At 40.7% G+C, this 22,786-nt stretch overlaps 1 protein-coding gene across 7 annotated transcripts in view; it reads left to right on the forward strand.

Moving 5' to 3' along the window:
* AGTPBP1 (ATP/GTP binding carboxypeptidase 1) overlaps positions 1-21,183 on the forward strand; it is a 122,664-nt gene extending 101,481 nt beyond the window's left edge. For 6 of the 7 annotated variants that reach the window (XM_090038627.1, XM_090038626.1, XM_090038632.1 and 3 more), the window contains exon 27: positions 17,974-21,183. In XM_090038627.1, coding sequence (XP_089894753.1) covers positions 17,974-18,151 — 178 coding nt within the window. In that variant the 3' untranslated portion in view covers positions 18,152-21,183. Of the gene's footprint in view, positions 1-701; positions 864-17,973 lie in introns of all 7 variants that reach the window. The other variant, XM_090038633.1, reaches the window with a different exon arrangement.
* Positions 21,184-22,786: the final 1,603 nt, after the last annotated feature.

The following is a 22,786-nucleotide window of genomic DNA, read 5'->3' on the forward strand; positions in this document are numbered from 1 at the left end:
TCTGTGCTCTAGACTTAATCATCCCAGTTCTTTCAGCTTTTATTTCAGTGTCATATATTTCTTTTTAGGACTCCTAATTTAAGGTTTTAAAGTTAATACAGATAGTTCTATGTAAAATGCCAGTTAGATACTGCTGTTAGAGCCACTGGCCTTTATAAATTTTGCTGTGGTGGTAAGCACTGAATGTATTAGAGAGAACTGTGACTACATTGGTCATGTTTAAATGAGTGGGAACAGAATCAGATCTCTTTTAAGCAACTGTATTGTAGGGGAAGCCATTTTGTGTCTCTTCACTGAATGCCAACATAAAAGCAAGGGATCACATTTTATGATAGTGGTTAATATGCCCTTACTCCTTGTAAGTAAGTAGTACAGTCCTTTCATTTTTTTACTATATTGTCAGAAGCCATTGATGATGTTTCAGAACAGAAATACCATGGTCAGATTGGATCAGTTGAGCATCTATCTCCTTTGAAGAATGTTTAAAGAAATAGCAGCAATTTTGACAAAATATAAAGCAAAGGACTCAGTCACAATATGCAATAAGATAATGTTTGACAACATGACCTAGATATCCTTATATTTAGGTGTACATTTCTTTACAAAAACAAATGTATAAGATGGCTCACTGAATCTCAACTATGGCACTACACTACATATACCCTGTGTCTAGACATTAATGGATTTTTTTTGTCTTATAGCTTTTCTCCTCATTCATCATTAATGGGTAAATGCCCTCCTACCTTTGGAATTTGTAGACAATCCAGTGCTGTTTCTGGAGGCTGCAAGAGTGATCCATGCCCGTCAACTCAGGCAGACAGATTATCTGTCTTCAACAAGTGTTGAAGCTGAAGTTTAGACTGGTTAGTTTCTCCTGACATTCAGTGTATAAATTTAATTCTTATCTCTGTCCAGTGGTGACTTCTTTCTTCTTCCACCCCTGGGATCAGGTAGTAGGCAACATAGTGGTTTCAACTGGCTGAATTGGCCTCTGCAGTGCTTCACATATGGGACTCTGCTCCTCTCACTTGAGCATGGCAGAGCAGTTCTGCAAACACTGGGCTCTAACCCTAAGTGGAACTCACAATATTTGGCAGCATCTGAAGGCTCTGCCTGTCCACAGCTGGCTGTCCCTTGCATTATCAGAGTGGAAGGCTCAAAGCTAGACCAGTATATCCAGTTGTCTCCTCTATTCTGAAAAGCTCTGAGTCTTGATTTATTGAGATTTGCTATATTACCTATCTGCAGGTAATATAGATCACTTATAATGCTTTCTTGTGAGTGTCAGCTGGAGTGGGAGAGCATACAGGAACTGCTTCAGGCTCCTAAGCATGTCTCTAAGTTACTTCCACACAAGATATTTGTACCAAGTGCAATAGCACTCAATTGTATGGTCTCTAAATTGGGATGTATAGTACATCCCTGCTATAATAGCCAAAAAAATATTACAAGTGCATTGCTGCACAAAAGGCTGTTTAGTTTGCAAGGAACCAATTAATAACATATCTCTGTTTTCAGGCATTTTTAGATGTACAGTTTGCCATAGATGTTTCCTCTGAGGATGTCATAAGATCCAAATGAGAATTTTTGGTTAAAACCAGATATTTAAATTTAATGTCAAATAAAAACAAAAAAAATTCATAAGTTTTGAGAACCTAAGGTTGTTGCAACAGTAGATGGAGGGACCACAGAAAGGCTATAGGGTGAGGATAGAAAACATAACAATGTCAAAAGCTCATTGTTGACCATCCAGACGTAAGATTTTCATGCGTTTCTCAAGGCTTGGTGGTAAGTAAAGTAGCTTGTTTGGGGGTAAAGATGATATCCATGAAAAGTGTCCAGATCTGTCCTGATCAAATCCTTAAAGTGATTTGTTGCAAAAACAATGTTTTCCTGCATGGTGGCCATCCAGAGAGTTGCGCTACACCTATCAGTAGCAATCAGTCCCTCTAAACAGGCATCTTTTGCATTCAAACGTACAGGTGTGTAACTGTTTATGGACGTATTAGAGAAATTAGTAGCTGAGGTAAGAGAGGCCTCGATCCTTGCTATTCACACCGATATAGCAAGCCATTGGTTGTTACCAATCAGGAGATATCCTATCAGAAGGGAAAGTCCAGAATTCTTTGGAAGTATCCGTTCCAGATACATTCCAGCAAAATCCTCAGCATGACCAAGGCACATTTTGCATATAAAAATAGCAATTTCTGTAGAAAACTGTCCTTCTCATTTGTTTTCCACATGCAGAGTCTTAATAAACAGCAGTTGATAATCAGGGAAAGTCTCAGGTTTGAAATAATACCTCTAGACAGTATGCCAGTCGGTGTCCTGTCTAAAGAAACAGATCTACTTGCAACTGGATAGTTTCTGAAAAAGATTTCTAGCTACCAGCTGTTCAGAACTGAGGAGCTTTGAATCCAGTAGAAACCAGCTCATCTCTAGATTGAGAAGCATGGTTTTGGTCATAATTTTGCCGTTCTGATAAAGCTTTGCAAAGGTCCAAAATGTTGTTGTATTAGTCATGTTTTAGCATTGCTTTTTTATAGCCATTTCTTTTCCATCCTTGGTGTCTTTGTCCTTGTATTGGTTCTACCCCTGAGTGATATTTCAGAATTTCTTCTGAAGACATGGAACCATGCCCATGCAAAGTGCAAAACTGGTGTCATTCTCAGTTTAGACCTGGTGTGGGTAGGTAAGCATAAATATGCTGAAAGCTAATCTGATTTTCATTCTAACACATGCAAGCATAAAGAAGGGAAGACCGGCCAGATGGGGAAATCTCCTAGTGTGTGCTAGTGTCCCTACCCTGATTGTATGCTATTAACCCCTTTCATTCCAGTTGTCCCGGGAGCGGAGAGGGAAGAAATAATGAGGGGTACTTACTGGCAACAGGAGACACAGCACAGCAGGGGCGGAAAGAAGAGCCCACGCAGCTCGTCAGCCACCTCTTTATTCAATTAGGGCCGGCCGGTGACATCAGTCCTGAGTGCTGACCAGCAAGGATAAAAATGGCGGCCGATGCCACGGAACGGGGAGAGAGCAGGGAAGAAATGGGGCTGCAGCCACCTCCAGACGGGAGGAGGACCTCCCCTATGGGACCCGCAGAGCCAGACAAGCCGGGGACAAACCCAGACAGTGTGGGGAAGCACGGCCCGTTAGGGGCATTAATAGAAAGGCGGGGAAGCAGCGGGCTCTCCAGACTCGAAGACCGAGCCAGAGGAGCAGCTGATGCTCAGGAGGATCCCATGTGGGAGTGTCAGAATGACCAGGGTGAGGGGTGCGACACGCTGAAGGAGAGGACCCTGAGGGGGGTCATGACCGAGGTGGGCATCGCCGCCAGTCCTGGCTGGGTCGGCGAGGGAAGCTTGGAACCGACGGACAGTAAGAAGAACGCCCCTATCCAGAGCAGGGGGGGATGAGGGAAGACACATCAGGAGGTGGCCCATACTTTAGAGTTATGTTGATGATTTTCTGTCTGCTTGCCCTGGGCGAAGGGGAGGAGTAGTGTACATAGTGAGTATCCCGTGGAATGGGGCCAAGGGAGAGCCTTGGAGTTTTTCTTTGTGTTTCCCCGAAGGAAGGGGTGGAGTTGAGGAGACAGATAGGCAGACCCATATGGGTGAACCCAATCGCTGGTGGCCAGCATATAGACGTCACGCTGTGGGAAGCAATTCCACTGGAAGGGCCAAAGCCAGCGGCAGGATAACGGACCCAAGGCAGTGTGAGGCCAGGGTGTAGGGGTGGCGGAGCCCTGTGAAGGACCATCGGGCAAACCACGGGCCACCGAGCAAACCTGACCACCGATCCCGTCCACTAAAGAACAACAAGTCATGGAAGGCAAGAATAGGGGAGGTAACTCGAGGAGGAGACACCTGCTACGTCATCGACACGAGCCCGTAGGATGCTCTATGCTTATCACCAGGGCGAAAGTCACACGTGAACAGATATTCGAAGCCCGGCGGCCACACCTGTATACAACTTTCATTATGGACTAGTAGAACATAATACATTGATTTCCATACATAGCCTGGGCTGCTGGCTGGAGGAATTGATTCAGGTTATTCACTTTACAGAAGGAACACTAGATAATAAAATGAAGCCCCAATAACTGGTGATTTAACTTTAAACCTCTGGCACCCAGGAGCTGGTGTCAAATAAATCTAGTGGAGACAGAGTGCCTTAGAAATGGAGCAGCAAGAGGGGGATGCATGGATTCCAGGGAGCATGCTGTCTACAGAGACCTGGTCATATAGGCCTGTCATTCTGACCACAGGAAAATCTAGGGTTTTTGAGAAGAAGGGTGCAGATGGTGAGGTCAGTTGTGACATATGAAAAACCATATTTTCTCCAGCTAAAAATAAACTAGGAATTTTAATAATATGCCAGGGGCCTGCGGGTATATTATTACATTTCATATTGAAGTAAAAACAAATATAACTTATTTGGAATGAATTAAAAACAGTCAATAAGGCTGTGAAATAGGAGCTTCATAACCAGGAACAGCTAACAGATAAAACCATTAAAAAGTCATTAACACCTGTGAAATAGAGCATTTAGATTATAATGAGCAATAACATTAATTGAAGCCCTCAGCACTACCTGACGAGAAATGCTGCTTGCCACTACCATGCAGTTGATTTTAAACTTTGGATGAAGTAGGGATTAGGGGAGTGCAAATACACCAGATCCACCCCGACTCTGACATAAGATCTCTTCTTAAGTTTGGCTTGGGCTGAGACAAGGGGTCTGCCTATGCTATTCCAGTTATTTGATAAATGCTGTCATGTTCTGAAAGGCTTTAGTGGAGTACTGTGCTGATTTTCACTCCCTCTCTGTAAAGGGATCCGGTCCCCATGAGGGACTATGGCAGTTTGAGCTCCCTGGTGGTACCAAGGAGAAGACCAAAGTGCTACAACCTAATAGCCTGGTCCAGAATCCAGGGAGCTATGAAGCTGCCTCACTAAGAAGTGACACCAGCATGGACTTCCAGGGGTTTTTAGAGTGACTGTGAAATGCCAGGGGTTTCTAAGCAGGAATCCCTGTAAAATTCGTGATACAGACTTCTGGAAGCAGGGGTTGTTTTTCCCAGATCAGGAATACCTATAGTTACAAGACTGGAGAGCAGAAAAGAATGAAACTCAGTATACATTAGAAACCATTTGTTATCCATACAGAATTCAGTGCGAAAACATCATGTTCCAGTCTGGTCAAGTTTACATTCCTGGTGCTTGGGGAGACTGAAGTTCTTTGGTGAAGACTGCTCTCACTGCTTGTAGAGTACCCAGAACACCACAACTCTGACATGTGGATGCTAATATAATACAGATATGACTATTGCTAAGTTCTGGTCATTTCAGCTGCATTAGTGTTTCTCCAGAATGGCTTGCTAGAGTTCTACAACCAAGCACCATAGAAATGTGGATACCAGGACTAGGGGCATACCAAAGAGCGATTACAGGAGGTTCTGAGTCTTATTAGATGCCAAGATTTGTCAGAATGAAAAGATAGACACCTTTGACTGACTTTTCTGGTCACCAGTAAATGTGAAAGGCAGGCTAATTAGTTTCTGTGCAAGGATCAACCCTCTGTAGTAATGGAAATGTTGTTTTTGCAGATCAGGGTTGCTCAACCTCCAGCCTACAGGCCAGAATCAGCCCATGGTGTCATGTCATCTAGCCCACGAGGCTTCCCATGGGTCCAGATATTTGGCACTGGGCAAGTAGTGCCACTACTCCCCTACTGTCAAATCTCTGGCCCCATGGGGAGCTCTGGGCACTGCATGCTGGATCTGGTGCCTGATGCTAGTGCTCTGAGCCATGTGTGGGTGGTTCCAGGCAGGCAGGGCCCAATCCTGGTACATGGGGGGCTGGAAGGGAGCAGTGCTAGGCTCCAGGGCCCAATCCCAGTGTGCAGAGAGAAGGAGGGAGATGGTGCCAGTCCCTGGGACCCAGTCTTGGAGGAATAGGGCAGTTGCGGACCCTAGGGCCCAATCCCAGCATGTGTGGGGCAGGGATGGGACAGTGCTGGGTACCAAGGCCAGATCCAGCTTGCAGACGGTCCCTGTGCCACTCATCTGCCTCACAGGACCAAAAGATTGAGCACCTCTGTTAAAGATCGAAAAGTTTTTCTGTCCAGGTAAGTTCCTTTTGCCACAGTTCAAGGGAAATAGTAGGGGTGTGTGAAGCTTTGGTCACTGATTTAATTCAGAGAAGATTCAGCCCAATTTGGAGGCTGAATCACTGAATCCAAATTGAATTGGGAGACCAGAAAAAAACCTCTGAATTGATTTGGAGCCTCCAAATCGATTCGGAAAAGATTCAGAAAAAAGTTCAGAGATTCGGAAGGCAGTCTTTCAGGGGAACAGAAACTGAGAAGAGGGAGGGAGAGTGGTGGGGGGGGAGACTGACATCTGTAGCTGGCCAGTGACTGTGATCTTTCCCTGAGGCCCCTTCCAATCACAGTGCTCTGGGGGAGGGACATAGGAACAGCATGTAGAAATAAGCCTCTGTCTTCAGCTTTTCTGTCCCTTTTGTGAGTTGTTTCTGCCTGAGCACCGGGAAGGCCGCTCCTTACAGGCTACCTACCATCTGTGCTGGTTTCATCCCTCTGTGCCTTAACACACACACACACACAAAGTCATGTCACAAGTTTTGCTTTCAGAAGCTTGAGGTGCAGTTTCCCAGAAACCCCTGCACCTATCTCCTTGAAACTTGGCAGGCTTCATGCCCTCAGAAGGGGCTACCATCCCTGCTGTTTTCATCCAAATTTGCCAAAAAATGACAAAGTTATAGGTATTTCAGTGATTCCCCATTATAGTCTGTGGCCAAATCTCTGAATCTCTCTGAACCAGCTCCGAATCTTCCAAAGCCAATTTGGCTGAATCGATTTGGGGCAGTGATCCCAATTGAATCACTGTCCTCTGAATTGGCCGAATCCAAATTGAATACTCCCGTATTCTCACAAGCCTAGGAAATAGTTGTCCTATCATTTTAGTCTAATTTTTATGACACCTGTGTAGAATTGTGGCATCACTGGGAATCCATGTCTGAAGCATATGGCACACACATTCCAGTTGTGTTTTATAATCTCCTTGTACCCAAATACCAAGGCCATGGCGCAAGATGTTAAAATCCTGCATCAGCTGGCATGCCATACTTCTGGCAGTGTGTTCGCAGTAGTTTGTAAGGCCATCATGGAACCAATGTGATAGAAGGGGGATAGAGAAAAATAAGTAAGAAATTTCATGTTGGTCTGGAACCAACTTCCAAGAGAAGTGGTGCTGGCTCCTACCCTGGGGGTCTTTAAGAGGAGACTAGATGCACACCTTGCTGGGGTCGTTTGACCCCAGTACTCTTTCCTGCCATGGCAGGGGGTCAGACTCGATATCTGCTCAGGTCCCTTCCGATCCTAGAAACTATGAAACTATCATATTTTTTTTTAAGCTATGAAAGGTATGAGTCTCATATGGGCAAGACTTAAAAAGTAGGCTTTTGTTCCTCTGCAAAGGACTTGTTAAGTTAGAAGGTGCCTACTGGAACAATTTTCACTTAAATTCCTTGATTTATATGAGAGAGGGCTTTCCATTTCTGCCTAGTGTTTTAATATAACAGAAACTGCTTATCCTTATGCACTCCCATATTTCTCTGATTTCATTATTTGATATTTCCCATTCATGAGGAACAAGGAAAAAATTTGGGTAACAGAGTAAGTGTTGTTGGCAGCTTTTTTGTGCATGCAGTTTACGTTGGTAGCCTCATAAATCACCAGACTAACTGCATATGTTTTTTTCTCTAATAGGAGACATAAGCATATCATTGTCTTAGAGTAAAATAAAACACTATGTCAAATTGTTGTCTAAATTGGTTGTTGGAGGCTTCCTATAACTTTGAAAGAACTCTACTGGTGGTGTGAGCTTGAAGGGTAAGGTTTTGTTTTGGAGTCCCAAGCAACAATATTTGGACCATTGCTAAACTGCTTTGGTTGGGGACAGTCACCCAATAGTGATATAAGGAGGATAGAGAAAAATGAGTAAGAAATTTCATGTTTGTCGAATGAGACAAAAAGAAATTAATTTTTAAAAGTCCATAGATTCCCAACTGGAATATTGTAGTGAATAAGGTCATAGTTACTGATAAGTACTGTGTCTAATATCAGAGATAAGTATGAGGATATGCATTCAGAAGCACTTTAATGAAACAAGTAGTATTGAAAATTTCATAAACTCCGTTTATCTGATGCACTTAAAGTGACCAAAGAAATACAGTGTTAGAGTGATGTAGCTGTGATGGTCCAGGAACTAGGTAAGAGGCGAGGCTTTTTGGGGGGCGATATCTCTCATTGGACCAACTGCATAGTTGGGTTTCAAAAGCAAAGAAGAAGAATGCTTTGCATTTAAAAGCTTGTCCAACTTCATCCCAAACCTACAGTTGGTCCAATAAAAGATATCATCCAAAAAAATCCTTGCCTGTCAAAGAAGTATTAACATTTTAAAGTCTTTTTTATAGTATTTCATTACTTCTAAGCATATTTACCTTGAGTTAACCAGATAATTGTCAACTAAACCTATAGCATGCTTGACTTGCAAAAAAAATTAAAGCTATAATTCAATTTATTTCCCTCTGGTAATGCACTTTAACATTTTAGGTGATGAATTAAACACTTTATTTTCCTTTAATTATTTTTAACCCCTTTGCCAATATTTCCCACTCAGTTTCCCCAAGTGGAAAAGGCTAGACAAAATGTAATATTGATCCTGTAGTAAGAGTTATGGTTGTGATGCTGACAGGTTTGATAGGGTCTGTGTGTGATAAAATAAAAACACCTGACTAGTCATAACTAGTAAGATATATTAACCTTATCTTTTGCCTCATAGCATGACCTTTCAGAAATGTGGTGCCTTTTTTAATTCTGTAAGGTTCATTCAGTATGTTCTAGTTTCATAAATATGGTTTAATTGTAGCAGAAGAATAGCCTGAGGTTGGAACCTTCCCATGCAGCTCTCAGTACACTTTATGACAAGGAAGATGTGGAAAGTGGCAAGACAGGCATGTGTTCTAGTGGGGAACTTGGTCTAGAGAAGAGCAAGGATGAACGTGTTGGAATACAGGCTATTTCCATGCTCCTCCAGTAGCTTCCCACCCCCTGCTTGCCTGCTGAGAGGGAGATGAAACTGATTGGCCTTTCACTCCCCTCTCATTAATTTTGACAGTTCCCTTTATCTGGGAAGGGTTTTGGAAGGAAGTTTTTGCTTTGAGATAAATTGGCACAAGTCTGGTAGACCTTTTTATGCTTTCCTTACAGTATCATAAATCGCGAGTTTGGTTAGAAAGGAATGGAACTTAGAAATGAGTATTAGAAATTTGTAGGAATCTTAAATTCGTTGCAGCTTGAAGCTTGTTTCTAGATAAGCCAAAGGGCCAGCATCGAGAGGGATAAGATGTGAGATTTCAGTGGTGAACCTTGTAGGCATAAAAGAAGGGGAGACCAAAAGAGTGCATAGATTCCTCTGACACCCTTTTATCTACCTTGTGGTGGGGAAGTTGAGAACATTTGGAAGGGAGCAGTTGTATGGGAAGGCAGAGGAGGTTTTATTTAGAGTTAAATGGCAGAGCACTGGATCCATTTTCTTGTGTGAATGTACATACGAGATAAGTATGGTGTGCTCTTTACTCCTCCTCTCAAGTTTTAAGTTGTATCCTGCTACTGAAATCAATTTATCTAGTTATCTTTCAACCATGTATCTGGATCAAACTTTAGACCAGTTTCTGCCTCCAGTTAAACTTGTGCACTACATTAGCATCAGTCCTGTTGCTCAAATGAACCTGTACGCTATATAAATTTGATCTCTTGAACTAACACTAATACTTAGCTTTATTTTCTGTTAAACTTTCTAAAGTGTAATAGAATTCACATTGTTAAAATCTCTTTTTAAATAGTGTCTGGCTAATGTAATATAGATAAATAAAGGGGAAAGTTTTTAAGATTTTGAATGTATACTTTTTATTTGCAAGACACAGTGACAGCAACTGCATTTTAATATTTCTCTAATGCAGAAGCTACAGGAAGGAGACTGTAGCTGGAGAAATCTTGCAAATCTTTTGATCCAAGTTTATAACAAACATTAAGCACAGTGAGTTAAATTGGTTTGAAGTCCTTGACTTAGTTTCTAGAAGGTAGGTTAGATTACAAAATCATTACCTGTTTCCTATAAGTTGTGATATTTTGATCTGAAAAAATCCTGTGGACAATAGAGATTGCAGAGTACATTTTAACCTTACAGAAGTCTTTTCCTTCTTTTACACATTTAACAATGGCATGTGTATCTCTGCTCTGGTTCTGAAAAGCTTTGCAGTTGAAAAATATTAAATTGATTGATTTTTGTAGGAAAATAGGAACTTTCCTCCAATCATAGAACAAAATGTGAATAATAAAGAGCTACCAATTAACATAAATTTATTTGTTTCTATCTGACCTTTTTTTTCCCCTACCAATTCAGCTCTTCCTTCTTACTTTGCTTATTATCCACTGTGGTGTTCTGATGATGTTAGAAAAGCTTTGACAAATGTCTTCCTGTCGGGTATCACCGTCCCCCGTGGACCTAACAGATGCTGCCTGCCAGTTGCCTAGGGTGTCATCACCTATAATTGGGGTCTCACACGCGTACGTTTTGCTTGCCACGACTTGATATTAATGGAGTTGGTTCAGATGTCTTCAGCGTGTAGTCCAATTATGAGTCCCCGGCGTCTCACAAGGTCCTGAGTTTCTGAGGGCTCTGCCACCCCTACACCCTCATCCGTTCCACCGGGTGGTGGCCATCCGGTTGGTCCGGCCACGTAGCCACAGTTCCTCCCAGATAATCCACAAAAGAAAGGTCAATCAAAACAAACACGACAACCATGAAGGTTCCCTTGATCTGTGTAGCTGCTCCGTCTGTCTGCAGCCGCCTTCCAACTCAAGCTTGACCTTTGAGGGGTCAAGCACCCCTTTGTTGGCTCTCGGAGGGCCCCTTGTAGGGCTTAACAAGATTCCTTTTTAACAACTTGAGTTCCCTATTGAGCTGTGCCCCTATTACAGGGACTGTGGTACCCAAAGTCAGTAGCGCCCCTCTATTAGGGTTATTACGATACCCTTCTCCCACTGGGCTCAGCCAGCTCCCGGCTGGTAAACAAACAGTTCTGCGCCCCGCAGGGGCCAGTAAACTGGGTTCAAAACCCCGCTGGGGTTTTGCTCTTGGCCAGAGGCTCCTAGCAGCACTCAGCGTCGCTTTCAGCATTCCCTGTAGCATGCACCGGCGTGCTACACCTCCTCCTCCTCCTCTTTCCGGTTCTGCGTTGCTGCCGCTTTCCGGTCCGGGCCTCTCCTTTATACCGGCGGGGGAAAGATCGCCCCCTCCCTTCCCAACACACCTGGGTAAGGGAAATTTCTGCTGGGCTCCTTGGGGCTGTGGACCTGGGGCCACTGGCCTTCCGCTTAGCCCAGGAGCCTTGGAGCCTGCTGGCTCCTTCTCTCTCACATTTCCATATAAACTAAGGATACAGTACTGCATTAAGAATGGTTAGCAAAGAGCTACTCAGCATTTGCAGGTGTTGTTAAATCATCCTAGTTGGAAGCTACTCTTTAGTTCTGAGTTGCTTCAGCAACCAAAAAGTAAGTGACCACAAAGAAATAGAGACAAGATTATAATTATGTTCCTCAGCTTTAGACATGGATACTGCCAAATATTTTGATGCTTATGATAAGAGTTTTTTTCCCCTAACGTTTTAAAATGTTTCCAGCCTCTGTTGTTCCTACCATGAAAAAGCATGGGAGGGAAGGAGGGTCTCTCTGATGACCCCTTGAGTACTTGTGACTTAAGTTCCATAAATGACATTGTCTGTGAGGAAGGGTTTACTAACCCCTAGAGAGGACATGGCCCAACAAGAGCTTGGACATCCAGAGATCTCCTGCAAAATGCCAAGGAATGGAGGACAAACTTATTGAGAGTTGTTTTTTTTATTAATAGCTTAAGAATGGGGAGGGCGAGCAGGCCATGAGTACCAGGTACTGCCTAAGAGGGTAGGGGGTGCCTCCCACTTGTGTCCTCTGCTCTAGCAGCAAGAAAGGTGCAAAGTGAGGGATGACGGGGGACTGCCCAGGATATTGTCATGGCCAGTTACACTCCTGTCTTTTACATGACTCTTCTCCCTCCATTTCCACTCTCTTGGCAACACTGCTTTCACAGATGCCATTGATTCTAAAGATATTATTTCTCTCCTTCCCTAATTCCCTGTCCAGCTGTAACTTTTCCAGTCTGTTGGCAGAGAGTCTGTCTCAATTTCTTCTTGTGAAGCAGTGAATGAATATGCCTATATAAAAATGTTTTACTAGTCATTATAGAAAATTGTTCCTTCCTGTGGAACTAACGTCAATAGGATTGGTTGCTGCTTGCTTTAAAGATGGACTGTCCTTGTAACTAAAGCATGTGTATAGTGAAAAAGCTGATATTTTGCCAAGGCATTAAAGGTGGCTTTGTTGTAGCAAACACAGCGATTTTTGCTGGAAACATTAAATGGTAATTTTTGTTGCAAAGATTAATTTTTAAATGTACTAAAACATTCGTAGTTTCATAGTTGGTAGGGTTGGAAGGGACCTGAGCAGATCATCAAGTCCGACCCCCCACCATGGCAGGAAAGAGTACTGGGGTCAAACAACCCCAGCAAGGTGTTCATCTAGTCTCTTCTTAAAGACCCCCAGGGTAGGAGCCAGTACCACTTCGCTTGGAAGTTGGTTCCAGATCCTAGCCGCCCTGACAGTGAAGTAGTGCCTCCTGATAGCTAGTCTCAATCTACCCTCTGCCAGCTTGTGACCGTTATTTCTAGTCACTCCTGGTAGTGCTCAGGGGAACAGGGACTCCCCCAGTGCCTGCTGGTCCACCCTGACTAGTTTGTAACAGGCCACTAGATCCCCCCTCAGTCTTCTCTTGTGGAGGCTGAGCAGGTTCGGGTCTCGTAGCCTCTCCTCATAGGGCCTGCCCTGCTGCCCCCGATCATGCGAGTGGCCCTCCTCTGGACCCTCTCCATGTTGTCCACATCCCTCCTAAAGTGCGGCGCCCAGAACTGGACTCAGTACTCTAGCTGCGGCCTGACCAGTGTCTCATAGAGGGGAAGTATCACCTCCTTGGATCTGCTTGTGATGCATCTGTGGATACATGACAAAGTGTAGTTGGCCTTTCTGACATGTCCCTACGCTGTCGGCCCGTGTTCATTTGGCATCAATAATGACTCCAAGATCCCTTTTTGCCTCTGCACAGACGAGAAGGGATTTCCCCAGCCTGTAGGTATGGTGCTGGTTCTTCCTCTCCAGGTGCATCGCCTTGCACTTGTCAGTGTTGAATCCCATCCTATTCTCATCCGCCTACCCCTGTAACCTGTCTATTCCTCCCTTCTAGCGTGCCCACTTCCCCCCCCCCCACATCTAAGTGTCGTCTGCGAACTTGAGCAGGGTGCTTTTTACCCCCTCGTCCAAGTCACTGATGAAGATGTTGAGCAATGTGGGTCCAAGGACTGAGCCCTGGGGGACCCCACTGCCCACATCCCTCCAGGTTGAAAATTACCCGTCCATCACCACTCTCTGGGTGTGGCCCCTCAGCCAGTTAGTGACCCATTTGACTGTGTAGGTGTCAACACCACAGTCCCCTTGGTTTTTACTGAGAATGGGGTGAAGAGACAGTGTCGAAGGCCTTCCTAAAGTCCAGAAAGACTATGTCCACTAGTACCCCTGCATCTAAGGATTTTGTGACTTGGTCATAGAAGGCCACCAGGTTGGTCTGATCTGCCTCTAATGAACCCATTCAAGTGAAATTCATAGTAAACATGACGTTTTACAAAAATCAGTTATATTCAGTTCATACTTCAAAGATTCTTTGTTTCCATGAAGGTAAAAAATAATTTAAGTAAAATATATAGAAATTTAAGATGGTTTGCAGAGATCTGTGCGACAGCCATGACTCTAAAGAAATCACACACACAGTGAAATCTGTTATAGCCTGTATGATAGTGTGACAAACCATCAGTCTTGACTATATAAATAAAAGCTGGTTTTTAAACAAGAGTTTTAGGAATGATTAAGTAAGTTAATGAGAAGCAGCCCACGAGAAGAATTAGGAAATTATAATCCATAGAATTGGTGGAAAAGCAGCTAAAAATACAATAAGTCACAAGATATGCAATAAAGGGGGGGGAATAAAAAGATAAAATATTTAAATTTTAAGGGTTTGGAAGAGGTGGAAATCCAACCCAAGCTACAACAGTGGAATAATAGCTAAGTGTTGTCAGGTAGATTGTAAAATATAGATTTAAAGGACTAAAATTTAGCAGGCTAAGACAGTAAAAAAATAAATATTCAGAAATGATAAATTAACTAAGTCAAAAAGTTATTCCCATGAAAAAGGCAACTGGCACCAGAATGGCTGCTAAATGTGGGAGGTTGTCAGATACCATTGTAATAAGTGCAGAAAAAATTAAAGTAGCTAAAGAGTGAAATAAATAAGCATATTCAGTTTCTACTGAAATTAAATATTAGAATATGGGCAGTAGCGCAGTAGGTGTCATGAAGAGTGGTAAAAAGTAAAAATTATCCAAATGAAAGAGATTTCAGAGGTGAGCATTATAGAGACAAGTATAGCTTTGCTAATTTTGACCTATACATTTTCACTTCTGGAAGTGAGCTGCTCTTGAATAGAGAGATAATTATTATACTTACAGTAGTGTTGTATGAAATGACAGAAATTCCACCAAAGATGAGAAACTACTTTTATATTTCTGACCCAACATTCGTAGTTGGAAAAGTCTAGCAGGTCTCTTACAGCACTATTCTAACCAGAGTTTTAAAATATATTCAGTTAAAAGCTTGGCACCAGAATGAAACCAGCAGCTTTTCTGTCCTGGAAAGCTGTGGTGGTCAGGCTGCAGCAGCAGTGGTCCACCTATAAATCAGTGGTTGGGACTGGTGTCCCACTTGCTCACTGGGTTAGACTACTACTTAGCACACTTTAAATGTGCATCTTGCTGCTTTTGCTTATGCAACATGAGAACATTAACTTGCTTGTAGCACATATTGTTGAATGACCCAAGACTGAGTTAAAATAGTAATAGTTTTATATATTTTGGGTACATTGCAGCACAGAGTCCAGAATGAAGACTGGGACATGTTGATGTGACAAATGGAATTCAACCTCTCAGAAGCAAAGGGGCTTGCTAGAAATAATGTCTCATTCTATATGTTTCCATTTGAGTGTGTACATGTTCTGGAAGTGTTTGTGTAAAACCCAAGCAATTACAAGTACCTCTTGCAGAAGATGCCGTGATCTTCTCTATTCTTTTAAGTTATGCTGTACTCAGAAGATGAATTTTATGTCTACTATAATACATCTTTTATATACATTGTCAATGACTGGTAAAATATCTGCCATTCACACTTAGCTTTAAAACTAAGCTCTCTGTGTTCAGAACTCTTAGGGCCGCATTCAGATTTAATGGCTCTATTTCCTGTGAATTGAGTTACATAAATATCCTGCAATTTCAGTGTGAACTCCCTGCCTATGAAACCTAGCAAATCAATATCTGTTAACTGATTAGAAGCAGAAGTCCCAGAATAAGCTATGCGTTTATGGGGATGTGATGTGTTTTAGAGTGGTTCATTGTTGGGGTGTCATTTTACAAAGAAATGAATGAAAATTTCAACTTTTTTCCTTTAAATGAAATGTTGGTTTGCAGTAACTGTTTAAGGGAGGAAGTACATTTCCAGGGTGAAATCACAGGGTAGGGAGCCACTCTCTGCATCTCTCATTACTTGCTGTGCTATAGGTAATCTGTACAATGTTGTGCAATTTTTTTAACCTGAGCATACCTCAGTTTCCCTCCTGATAAAGTGCACATACCTTGTCCTTTAAGTGAGTGTTTGTAAGATTTAACTTTATAAAGTGTCCTGTGTTCCACATACGGAAAATGGTAGAACCACTGGTTTTCTTTTTCTTTAAGATTTTTGTCAAAGTACTGATTAAATCCTTCTCCCCAAGCTTTCATATTGCTTGAGTTTTTGAAATTTGAAGTAGTTGGGGAAGAGACACCAAAGTTCAACATGTACCCTTGGTTCTGGTGTGTGCTTCTAAAATTTAAATAATCATCATTAGAAATATTTAGCTTTGTGCTACATTTCTTTTTGATATATTTAATAAGCATCAGCAGGCTTTTGATCTCTGATAAGGAGTAACTGTAGAAGAAAATGGGACATAATCACCAATTCTTTTTTTAAAATGTCAATTTAATTCTTTGTATGCCCGTTAGATCTTCTATGTGCAGTGCAGTTTTCTCATGGATTCTTTTCTCAGCTAGAAGGCTCAGATTTTTTTTAGAAAAGTTTCAGATTTTTTTGTCCTGCTTCCAAAAGGGGAATCTTATCTGTTGATCACACAAAACACCACACTATGAAATTTGACTGAGGTTAAAGTTATAGAGAAAAACTGCTTTAAAAATATTTGCATCAAATTTCAGTCCACTGAAGGTGAAAACAGTCCATTTAATAGAGCTTAAAAAGCTTTAGATGGAAACAATAATGGACCTTTTATCTGCCAAACTGTGGCAAGATAGTATACCACACTTTAAATAACTGTTAAAATTCAGATCTATTCAAATATTCAGTCCTAACACAATAAATCAGGGCATCATATCTGTTTCTGTTTTATGAATTTTAGTTGTTTCTGTTATTGTATAAATTCCTTTGTCCCTTCCCATCCATTGTAGAAACGTTTGGCAAAGCTAATGCGGAATCTGTATAATTTGATTATGAATTAAAATGGATAAATTGCAGACCCTTCTTGAGACCTCATCTGAATTCAAAGCTACTTATGAAATATTTAGAAGCACTTAGGGCTTTCAAGCAAATAGCTTTATCCTGGTTCCCAAAGGAGAATAATTGAACTAGGCATAGAAAATTCCCTTGTTTTCTTTTTTTTTTTTTCCCTTTTCTTTTCATTCCCTTGTCATCCCAGGAAACTAAATAGGCATATTTTGAGCTTTCCTGAGTTGCCCTAATAATAGGTAATAACTTCTGAATATGTGAAGAAATTATTTTAGCATGTTGTGGAAGAAACCATTTAGCACATTCCACGGTGACTTACCCAGGTCCTTCAGGGTATGGTGCCTCAGAGCTGCAGGATTTAGCCTGAGATTTGAATATGAATCTGTGGAAAGAAAACAAAATTATGAGAGGTCTTGTCAAATCTGCAGATAACCGTGATAATTTCACATGAAGCAAAAAGCTTAATTCCCTATTTTGAGCACTTCTGTACTCATTTACAAGCCAGTTAAAATGCTTGTTAAGATTTTGGGTTGCACTAATATTTTTTATGTGATTTTTAAAAAGCATTTCCTGTTTGAACGCTCTGTTGTGTGGATTGTTTAAGATTGTAAATTCAGAAGGGGATAGACAGCATTTCCTAACGATTATAGAGAGAGGCCATTTTAAATGCTTTTGTAGAATATATTTTACATAAATACTTTCCTTACAAAGCAATTCAGTGAATCTTTATATTGTGTATGTTTGATATGCAATTTATATACACAAATGTTTATGTTATATATTTATGTACATGGCATTAATTTAGTAGAGAGTAGTAGTTAGCTGTATTAGTCTGAAGTCAGGCAGAGGGCAGGGTAGATTTGCACCTTATATACTGACTAAATCAGAGATGTATAGCATGTCCTTTTATGAGCCCACGCTCATCTGGGCAGCCATAAAAATGCCATCTTAAGTCTTCATTTGGTTAAAGTAACTCTCGTTATGTTCCAGCTATCCTGCTTCTCTCATGTTATAAGTATCATCGTAAATTATTTTAGTTGCAGGTAGGGAAGGTACAATGGTCCAATTGAGTATAGCGGAACATAATAAACTCTTTAAAATAATTAATGCAACTCTTTGTATGGTGTTTCTATACAGCCCAACTACATATGTTCTGGATGAAGATGAGCCTCGCTTCCTTGAAGAAGTTGATTACAGTGCTGAGAGTAATGATGAGCAAGATGTTGAATCGGTTGATAATGCAGGCGATTATGAGCCTTCTATTCAAGAAGATGCACTTTCTGATTCAGAAGCCACAAGGACACACCTGCCTTGAGCCATCTTTGTAGAAACCAATAAGGAATTAAATATACTGGGTTTTAGTAGATAGGAAACAGGGAAGCTCTCAAGAGAATTGTCTCCAAGAGACAAAGTAATTGAGGCCCATTTAGTTGAAAGACAATAAATGTTTTTGACTGATAAAAATGGCATTTGTTTTATTTAAAGAATTCAGTGTTTTCATTTAGCACTGGATATATCCATTTCTTTCCTTTTTATTTTTCATTTTCTTCCAGATATTATTGCATGAAGTTTTGTGCCCTGAAACCCTACAATCAACAAATGAATTATAATTTATGGTGTGTCAGAATACAGAAAGTATTCCTAATTCCTTGTGGTACAGTTCTTTAGGTTGTTTCCTGAAAAAAAAAAATAACGTACAGTTTTAAAATTGATTTGTGTGTAATGTTTAATGAGGTGAAGAGTTTTTTTTTTCTTCAAAATTATGTTAAATATATGATTGCGTTTTGAAATAATGTAGAGCTTGCTTTGAAACCATTTCATTCTTCTATTACTAAATTAAACAAAAATGAAAAAGTGATGCATCAATTGTTGCACTTGTTTTTTGATTCTTTAACATAGAAAGATATATGGTTTTACAGCAGCCTTGAGTTGCAATACACTATAAAATCTGAACTAATGCCTGTTTAAAATGCAAAGTATTCTTACAGGATGGTACAGTTTGTCAGTCTGCTGATCAAAGTTTTTCTAGTGATTAGTCATCTTTGCCTACTCTGAATATATTTCCATAAAACTCTTCCCTGAAACAGCATTTCATGAGAGGGAGACCATTTATCTCTGCAATCAGTTTAATATTAAAGGTTTGTTAAAAAGAATAACTTACTCGATGATAAGAAGTGGCAATATGTGTATACTTTAGGTATATGTAGCTACCTATTTGTCAGCAGCTTTTTAATTTAATGCACTTATAGTCAACATTCATTTTTGCTTTATTCTGGACATGTTGACCATATGCCCAGTTTATACATTTTAAGAGGGAACTAGATGTCCATTTTAACTTATGCATGCACATATGAGTCAAATTGCTGTACTAAAGAAATCAAACTCAATTTTCCCTTTCCTGTGTTCCTCTTCCTTTCTTGTCTCTTTCTGTTTTGTTTAGAATAAGATCTAATGCAGAAGTGGCATGGTTCCCAAATGTTTATGAGATGTGCTTTAGTAATTTTTTAGTAATTTTTTTTGTTGAAGTAACACAGTTCTGAGTTTAATTTCTTTTCCTTTTTTTGAAACTTGATTGACAGATGTGGAATCTAAAGATTAAAAGCTGCCTTCCTGTATTTCAACAGGTCCATAACTAAAGAGGAAAATGGAAGCATTAGTAGTGCAAATCAAGTTGATGTGGTATTATATTTGGGGTTTTGCTTTTTGTTTTTCTTAGCACATGGGTTAAAGAAATGTAGAGAAGTAGATAGCTCAAGGGATTCTCTGTGGAAAGATGACGCTTTCACCAAGGAATTGTAAATCCAGATTAAGTCTAGGTTGGTAATGACCGTCTGTACCATCCTGATCCTAAAACTGGAGAAGGGACATATGATGGTATACTTGCACCTCAAAGTTGCAAGGGCTTGTTCTTTTATGCTTTCCTTTTTCTGTATAAACAGTCACCAACTCTGAGAAGTAAGGATACAACAGCACCACACCTATGAATGGCCAGGTATGCCAAGTTCCCCTTCCTGTAAAGAAGAACCCATACAAAAATGAAGCTAACAATTTTTACTACTTGGCATTACTAGCACTCTCCAGAATGCCCAAGGACTGAACTTGCCTATGGAAGATGAAGTACCCTCTTGCCTTTAGAGGTCATGCCTTTAGAGTTAGCATTGGGGGATGCTGACATTCAAGTATAGGAAATTGATCCTGCCTATCTTGTAACTGCTCTGTGCATGAATAGGGGGCTTTTTCTTCAAGATGTTACTCTAGAGCCTTTCACAGGTAGTATTCTTTTGTCGTGTTAACATTCGAAAATCAGCAACTTTGTGTTATATTAATATAGGTTTATACTAAAACTAATGAACACCATGCTACACACTGATAGCATTAGGAGTGTACCTATTACATTAAAAACTCCATTGTCTCAGTTGTACAGTATTCTGTTCCAAGTATATGTGTGTACATATACTCTTTTCCCAAGTTCCAGAGCCATTAGTCTAGACAGAAAGGAATTATAAATGAGTATTGATTAAATATATATCTAGGGGGTTAGTAACAAACAAATGCTTTCCTTAAAACAAAAATCTAAAATATACACAACAGGAATATAATTTCAAACTTGGTTTTGTGAATCTGACTGAACTTTTAACAGTGAAATTCAGATATAAGGTGGAACTCTGCCCTTGATTTCACCCACTGCAGTTGAGAATTTTATAGCCATGTTTCATCTGAAGTTCTGTACAGGACTCGATTCCTAGTGCAGCATTTTAAGGATAGAATTTTAGCTTTACTTCTGGATTTCCTTAATTTTTATGACTCAACATTCCTGGATCATATATGATTCCTATAAATTGAAGCATGATGATCCTCCATAGAGGAAGAAGCCATCACTTCCATTCCCTTAGCAACACCGAGTGAACTTTAGAAATATAAGGATTTGATTTTTGATTATGATATTTACTCTTTGTTTCTTAAAATCAACCCTGTTGTATTGCTAGAAAAGGAATTTTCTTATTCCCTATCAGACATGAATCAGCACAGATTTCCTATTGTATTCACCAGTGACATCCTTCTTTGTGTAACGTAATTTTTGAGCAAAGATTGCCATTTGTGCCAATTTTATGTGGTGACTTTTGGATGTGGAATATTGTGGAAAGTCTAACAAATCAAGGAAAACCAGTTTTCATCTTAAATAAGGTTTCAACAAGATTAAACACAGTTCAAAAAAGCCAACAAGTCTGGGTTTCAGATGACTTTTCATTGTAATTCTGTAGTGAATATAATTGTGGCAATGTTTATTGTGCATGCCCCAGATACAAATATATTATTAAGAAAATGTATAATAAAGGACTGGATTATAATCAACCTGTTTCCCTATACATTTTATTGGATAGGAAATAACATTTTTAATTTTGCAGTATTTTCTTTTTGGAAGTGTTTTTAATAAGAACACTTGAGCCAGATTTCAGTAGAAACATTTTGGAAATCGGGACATTAATCATCTACTTCTGTCTGCAGCATGTCACATCACATTAGGCTTTCATTCACAAATTAATGGGCAGAATCACAGTTTAAACAAAAATAAGAGCACCTGGTGTTTGTAAAAGGTTGATTAGGTTAAATTGGCCACATTGGAGGCCTCCACAGGTACAGGAAAAAATTTGCAGGAGAATTTTTTTTCCACACCGCCCAATTAATCTGCCTCTCTTGTAATGTAGGAAAGCTCTCCAGTTTAGTTTCCATGACTACTTATTCCTTCATACCTTAATTCAGACTGCAATTAGTGGCCACTTTAGATACATTTATGCTCATAATGTTATGTTTAATAATATTCATTTGGTACCAAGATGCAGACCTTCTGGGTTAGTTACAAATTATTTCCATAGGAGCCTTGATTTGGGTAGCTTGACTAACTCTTGCATGCCTGGGAAAGAAGTTGATTTAAACTGACCATGTTCCTCATACTATTAATGAAGAATTAATTCAGCATTATTCACATTGATATACCAAACTGCTCTGCAAGTAGAATGGGCTATCCCACTGAACTACTAGCAGGTGAGAGAAGCACTGAGTCTTAAATCTCAAATAGGACAGACATCCACATACTAATGGACCTCACAGAACAGTGCTTGTATTCAGAAGTAGTTCCAAGACACCCATAGGAGATACCTCAATGAAAGCACAAGAACTTGCTCTACCTTCTGAAAGGATGAATTCCCTGCTTAAGGTTTTCTTGAAGAGGCTAGTATAGCATCAGAGAGGGCACTTCAGACTAGATTTTCAGGGGACTGTTCCTTGCATATCTACAGGAATTGGGCCAAGGGACCACGTTAGGCAGCCATACTGTAATGAGTGAGTGAAACACTGATGTGACACACAAGGGGTAGAGGCCAGTTGTGAGTGCACAAAATGCAGCCTCCTTAAGCATGAAGGAATGATCTTGGGGCACCATAACATTACACACATCTTCCCCTCTCCTTTCCTCTGCTTTCCAAGAAAGTAAGTCAAACATGTTGCTGGATTTGCATAGCCTTGATCACAGGCTTCTTCAGGAATCCCTAAGATAGGCCGTCCTGTAGCTGACCTGCTGGAAAAAACAAATAACCGATTACCTTTATATCTGTTCTACAGCATGACATTCTCTTATTCTCTCCCATAACAGCTAGTGCCTGATGGGTGCTAGAGATGAGATATCTGGGAATCCCCTTCTGCCTCTGAGAAGCATGCCTTGCCAAACTGAGAAAAGCCATCCTTGAACCGTGAGTCCTCCAGCCTTAAGAGGCCCACCACTGCCAAATGGCTGGAAACATCCACCTCATCCTGAGATGGTGTAGGATCGTCCATATCCATGGTATCAGGGCAGGGTTTGTGTCCCTAGGATAGTATGTCCTGGCCTCCAAAAGTTGTCTGCTGTGCAGCAGACTTGCCACTTGTATCTGGGCAAACCCTGGGCCGGGGGGGA

This window comes from Crocodylus siamensis, chromosome 3 (genome assembly GCF_052110815.1).
Source record: "Crocodylus siamensis isolate JL-2025a chromosome 3, ASM5211081v1, whole genome shotgun sequence".
NCBI lineage: Eukaryota > Metazoa > Chordata > Crocodylia > Crocodylidae > Crocodylus > Crocodylus siamensis.